Source organism: Otolemur garnettii, unplaced genomic scaffold (assembly GCF_000181295.1).
Source record: "Otolemur garnettii isolate 467f Iridium unplaced genomic scaffold, OtoGar3 scaffold00014, whole genome shotgun sequence".
Taxonomy (NCBI): domain Eukaryota; kingdom Metazoa; phylum Chordata; class Mammalia; order Primates; family Galagidae; genus Otolemur; species Otolemur garnettii.
In genome coordinates this window covers 30,766,424-30,772,581 of record NW_003852409.1, presented here as the reverse complement: position 1 = coordinate 30,772,581, position 6,158 = coordinate 30,766,424, and the positions used below count along the sequence as shown (strand labels likewise).

General features: G+C 48.7%; 1 protein-coding gene across 1 annotated transcript in view; it reads left to right on the top strand.

The window, feature by feature from the left end:
* Positions 1-1,519, top strand: part of NAIF1 (nuclear apoptosis inducing factor 1) — a 2,948-nt gene extending 1,429 nt beyond the window's left edge. The window contains exon 2 of the mRNA XM_003785336.3: positions 914-1,519. Coding sequence (XP_003785384.1) covers positions 914-1,386 — 473 coding nt within the window. The 3' untranslated portion in view covers positions 1,387-1,519. The remainder of the gene's footprint in view (positions 1-913) is intronic.
* The last annotated feature ends 4,639 nt before the right edge of the window (positions 1,520-6,158 follow it).

Below are 6,158 nucleotides of genomic sequence, written 5' to 3'. Positions count from 1 at the left end.
TACCAGTGATGGCTACCTTTGCTTATCTGTGATGACTGAACTGGATCAATCAGTAACTCTCAACGGGGTTTAGGGGCATTGGATGCATGTGTGAGTGCCATCCTCCTACAATGTCATATTTCTCAAGTATATATTCAGCTGGGAAAAGGGGGCTAAACATGGGCCTAAGTCAGGTGCTGTTCTGAACAGGAAGGACATATAGGTATCACATTGTCCAGCATGGTCAAAGAGAAAGGGAGACGTTTACTGAGCACTTTAGTTGGTGCTGTCCCACCTCCTTTTCTGCTTGGCCAGAGGGTATGTGGAAGTCAAGAAAGCATCAAAGAAGGTAGGACTGGTGCAGTTGCAAAGGCTTGTGTGGAGTCCCACCTAAAATACCTGCTTCATACCAGCACTGTGAGACCTACCTCCAAGGTGCCTTAGCTAGAAGCAGCCCAGTGGGGTGATTATGAGCACTTTGGCTCTCGTGTTAGGGAGAGAGTTTGGGTTTGCTTCCTGGCTCTGCTGAATGAGTTCTGTGACCTTAGGCAGTTAACTGTGGTTTCTCAGTCTGTTTCTTCATATCTGAAAATGGAGATGACAGAACCTACCTCTGGGTGTCATAAGGATTCTTAGGGTTAATGAGTGCAAGGTGCCCAGTGATTAGAAAGTGTTTGACATTCTTGCTCATATTATTAGCATCTTTGCTTTTGCCAGATCTGGGGCTGACCCTTTGGTTACCAAGTATATTAAAATTCTTAACCTGTTAGAGTCTAGATTTATACATGAATAGTTACACAGCCAGGGGAGGCCTGAATTTCCCTTTACCTCCCTCTAGGACAGGGCTTGACAGCCTTCTCCCCACCCCACGCAGCCAGTTTCATTCCTTCCAGAAAGTTGACCCACCTTGGCCCTTGTTCTTTCTTCCCTGCAGTCCCTACCGAGACAGCCTATCACACGCTGGAGGAGGGAGTGGTGGAGTACTGCACTACAGAGGCACCCCCACCCTTGCCAGCCGAGGCCCCTGTGGAGATGATGGCCCAGCACGCAGACACGTCTGTCAAGCCGCAAGCGCTCAAGAGTCGTATTGCCCTCAACTCTGCCAAGCTGATACAGGAGCAGCGGGTCACCAATCTGCACGTGAAGGAGATTGCCCAGCACTTGGAGCAGCAGAATGACTTGCTGCAGATGATCCGGAGGTCCCAGGAGGTGCAGGCCTGTGCCCAGGAGCGCCAGGCCCAGGCCATGGAGGGTACCCAGGCAGCCCTGAGTGTCCTCATTCAGGTCCTCCGGCCCATGATCAAAGATTTCCGCCGCTACCTGCAGAGCAACACACCCAACCCGGCTCCTGCCTCTGACCCTGGACAGGTGGCCCAGAACGGGCAGCCGGACAGCATCATCCAGTGAGGGCAGAGGTGGAGCCAGCCTTCTGCTGTGATTGGATGAAACTTCCGTGGTCTTGTAAGTGGGTTCTGTGATTGGCCTTAGGCCGGCCACGTGGACAGCTCCCTCTCTGACAAACATTTAGGGGTCTCCTGTTTCTGAAAAGGAGACTGGAAAAAGGAACTTGTTGGGCTCCTGAGACCAACTCTCTTCCTCCCACTACTTGAGTTGCCTTGCTAAGATCCAGAAGATTGGTTAGCTGGGGTCACACGTGCGTGTGATGGGACACATGTTGTCATGAGCCAGGGCTTGTGACATGACCCAGTCTTGGTCTAGAACAACTGTAAAGAACAACTGGCTGTCACTGGCAGCCAAGTCACAGCTGGGATCTGTTCTGAGCTGACCCTCCACGGTGCCATCTGTTTGAGTAAGATAATGTCAGTGGTGCTGGAAGTTGGGCAATAACATCTTCCTCCCTTGGGAGGCAGCATTGACTGAGCCTGAGGAGGAAATGCAACCTTTTTCTCCTCACTGTGCCTCAGTTCTCAGGGGACTCTAATTACTGCTGTGTTCTCCTCCCATCCCACCAGCCCACCCCCAGTACAGCACAGGCCCTTGTTAGTGTCCTGGGATGCCTCTGCAATACACCAAGTATGCAGCCAACCTTGTGCAGGAATGCTGTGTGTGGCAGATACGGTTTGGCCACTCTCTGGTCTTCCACAGCTTTTTTGGGCAGCCCTTTGGTGGTTTTCCCCTAGAGCTTTTGAATTTTAGAGAAGGCAAACCAGTGTGGAAGCTTGTTGTCCCACTGCAGTGGGTATATGGTGGGACCTACTTGGCTTTTTCCAGAAGGTTTGCTTTAAGCTAGTTGTATTTATTCTGTACGAGGACCCCTCCTGGGAGGACCTGCAGGAGGGCACCTCTGTGGCCATGCCCTTCCTCCTTTCCTCTCTGTGCTGACTCCACATTTCTAAAATTCAATGCAAAAAAAGAAAAGCCCTGCTGAGCATCACAGCCTGGACTCTTCTCCCTTGCCACATGATTCAGTGCCTCATAAGACACCCTCTGACTGGCTGAGTGAATCTGAAGCCATGATTGACCCTGAATGTAGGAGGTAGGAGAGGCGAAGCTGACCTAAGAAGTGGGACCCTTTGAAATCTTGCTCCAGGAGGAACAGACAGAGCCTTGGAGTTATGTAGGAGGTGCTGTCCCTGTTTCATCTTTATACTTTCTCTGCTATGGTTTGTAAGGATTTTACCCAGGTGGCATTTGTCTGTTTCATTTTCAGACTCACCACCGATTACTGATAACCCTTGCATCTTCCCCAGATCGTTTCCCACGTTTGCCGTTTTGCTGCTGGTGCCTTGGCCACACATGGCTGATGGTTACAACTTGAGGCTCTAGATCTCAGCTAGAAGATGCTGTCCTTCTGGGCACAGATGTTTAGAGTTGCTGAGCTCTGCTATTGCGATCACAGGAAGGTACCCCCAAAGGCAATTGGGAGGTGACTGCAGTTCCTTGGACCTCTCTGTGGAGGCACATGCACAGTGCCAGATCCAGGGACTTGGAGAAGGATTGGGCCCAGTAGGGAACCTGGGTGGCAAAAGGAAGATCCTTCTCAAACTGGCTGGAAAAGAACAGTCCCTAGAGCCCCGATGGCCCCAGAGAGCCCCGATGGCCCAAGCAGGGATATCCCAAGGATTTGTGACTTGGTTTGGTTTTTCTCTGGGGTTAGAAATCTGAGCCAATATTGTGTCTGTTCTGTTGGGGTATAAAGAGGAAGCCTGGATCACTTAAACTGACTAGTTCTTTCCAGGTGATAATTTTAAATTAAAGAAATAATCACTTTTTAATACACGCATCTCTGTGTCTTTATTTCGTTACTGGTTAAATATAGAAGAAAGCAGGGCTGCTGGACTATGGCCCACAGACCAAGTCTGAGCCCCATGACCTATTTTTGTAAATAAAAGTTTATTGGACCACAACCACACCCATTCATTTATGAATCTATGGCTTTTTCTGTGTGTGTGCCGCAAGAGCAGAGTTGAGCAGTTAAAAACAGAGACTTCTGGCTCACAAAGCCAAAAGTATTCTCTCTACAAGTCTGACTGTTCCTGGTTTTGGGCAGTTCAGTCTCCAGAGAAAATTACCTGGTGTTTATTAAACATACCCAGTCCCAGGACTCAACCCAAATCTACACTAGATTCCTGGAGGGAGAATTCCAAGAATATGCATTGTAGGCTCAGCCCCTGTAGCTCAGTGGTTAGTACACCTGCCACATGCACTGGGGCTGATGTGTTCGAACCCAGCCCGGGCCAGCGAAACAAACAAAATAATAGCTGGACATTGTGGTGGGTATCTGTAGTCCCAGCTACTTGGGAGGCTGAGGCAAGAGAATCGCTTGAGCCCAGGAGTTTGAAGTTTCTGTGAACTATGACACCATGGCACTCTACCAAAGCAACAAAATGAGACTCTGTCTCAATTTAAAAAAAAAGAATATGCATTGTAAACAAGGTCTCTGAGTGACTGTAACACTTCCCGAAGATCTTGGCTTAGACTTGAAGATGTAAATTCATCTGGAATCCAGATCCTGCTCTGGAAGAATTTGTTCAGGAGTTTCTGCTAAGCAGTCAGGAAGTTCTGCCAAGCAGAGGTGCTCATTTACATAAGATTTGTCTTCCTTCTGGGGTGATCTCAGCCTTTCTGGATGTCAACATCACTCTCACCAGTATTTACTAATAATGAAAACTGACAGCTCGGCGCCTGTGGCTCAAGTGGCTAAGGTGCCAGCCACATACACCTAAGGTGGCAGGTTTGAATCCAGCCCGGGCCCACCAAAACAACAATGACGACTGCAACCAAAAAATAGCCGGGCGTTGTGGTGGGCGCCGGTGGTCGGAGGCTGAGTCAGAAGACTCGCTTGAGCCCAGGAGTTGGAGGTTGCTGTGAGCTGTGAAGCCACGGCAATCTACCCAGGGTGACAGCTTGAGGCTCTGTCTCAAAAAAAAAAAAAAAGAAAACTGACAATCCTTGAACCCTTAGTCTGTCCAGGCCTTGAAAGCATCTCACAGACTCTGTGCAATGGCCCCAGGAAGTCGGTGCTAATATTGTTCTTAGTCTACAGATGAGGACACCTCAGATCAAGAGATTAAACATTTTGCCTAAAGTCACACAGCTACTGTATTCTGCAGGGTTGTCCAAGCTCTTAGCTACTGTGCTTAATTCTTAACTACTCTGACCTTGTTGCTAGTGAATTTGATGTCCCCAGACATGGTTCAAGTCTGATCTTGATGAGTTTTTAGGTCAAAGGAGATCTAGAGGGAGTTCATATTCCCTTTAGCCTTTGAAAGGAAATGCAATGACCTCTCTTTATTCTTTTACAGGTTTTGAATTTATTTATACTAAGAGTGAAGAGAGGGTGATTTCATAGGAGTAAACCCCCATGGCACAGATGGCACTGTTGGAGAACTGTTACTTATATTGGGGTGATTTATTGAGGTCCCTATTGAATCATCAAGGGTTTTGTTTTGTTTTTTACTTTTTTTTGAGACAGGGTCTTACTTTGTTGCCCTTGGTAGAGTGCCATGGAGTCACAGCTCACAGCAATCTCAAACTTTTGGGCTCAAGCAACCCTCTGCCTCAGCCTCCCAAGTAGCTGGGACTACATGTGCCTGCCACAACTCCTGGCTATTTTTAGAGATGGGTCTAAAGCAAGTCTCACTCTTGCTCAGGCTGGTCTCAAACTTCTGAGCTTAGGCAGTCCACCCAGTTCGGCCTCCCAGAGTGCTAGGATTACAGGTGTGAGCCACTGTGTACATAGGGGTTTTTTTGTGGTTGTTTTGTTTTTTTGAGATAGAGTCTCCCTTTGACACCCTCAGAAGAGTGCCGTGGCATCTTAGCTCTCAGCAACCTCAAACTTGGGCTCCAGCAATTCTCTTGTCTCAGCCTCCCAAGTAGCTGGAACCACAGGTGCCTGCCACAACACCTGGCTATTTTTAGAGATGGGGGGGTCTCACTCTGGCTCAGGCTGGTCTTGAACTCTTGAGCTCAGGCAATCCACCTGTCTCAGCCTCCCAAGTGCTGCGATTACACCATGAGCCACCATGCCCAGCTTTTTTTTTTTGTAATAAAGGAATCCTTCAAACCACTGAAGCTTACTACTTTAAGCATTTAAACTTTTTACATTTTAAACCACTTTGGCATGGCTGGGCGCCCATAGCACAGTGGTTACAGTGCCAGCCACATACACCAAAGTTGGTGGGTTCAACCCTGGCTTGGACCAGCTAAAACAACGACAATTGCAACAAAAAAATAGCTGGGTGTTGTTGCGGGCACCTGTGGTCCCAGCTACTTGGGAGGCTGAGGCAAGAGAATTGCCTAAGCCCAAGAGTCTGAGGTTGCTGTGAGCTGTGATGCTACAGCACTCTACAATGGTGACATAGTGGGACTCTTGTCTAAAACAAACAAACAAACCACTTTGGCAGAGCTATTCAAAAAGGTGTGCTTTGTAAACTATTTTACCTACTCATACTTTCTTCAGTAGGGGTTGCCCAATAGGTCCAAGAGGTAGTGCTGTCACATGGAAAGCATCTGTGCTTGCGAGTCAGGCGGGTTTGGGCTTGAGGTCCAGCTCCACCTCTGTGTCACTGTGTCCCTTAACCCTTCTGGGTCTCAGTTCTGTTAGGTAGATATTTAGGATTCCAGCTCTCCCAAGGGCCCTCCCACCTTGGTGCCAGCCCACCTTAATCCTGTCCTGAGTGACAGCCCACACCTGGGGGAGGAGGTAACACCCTACC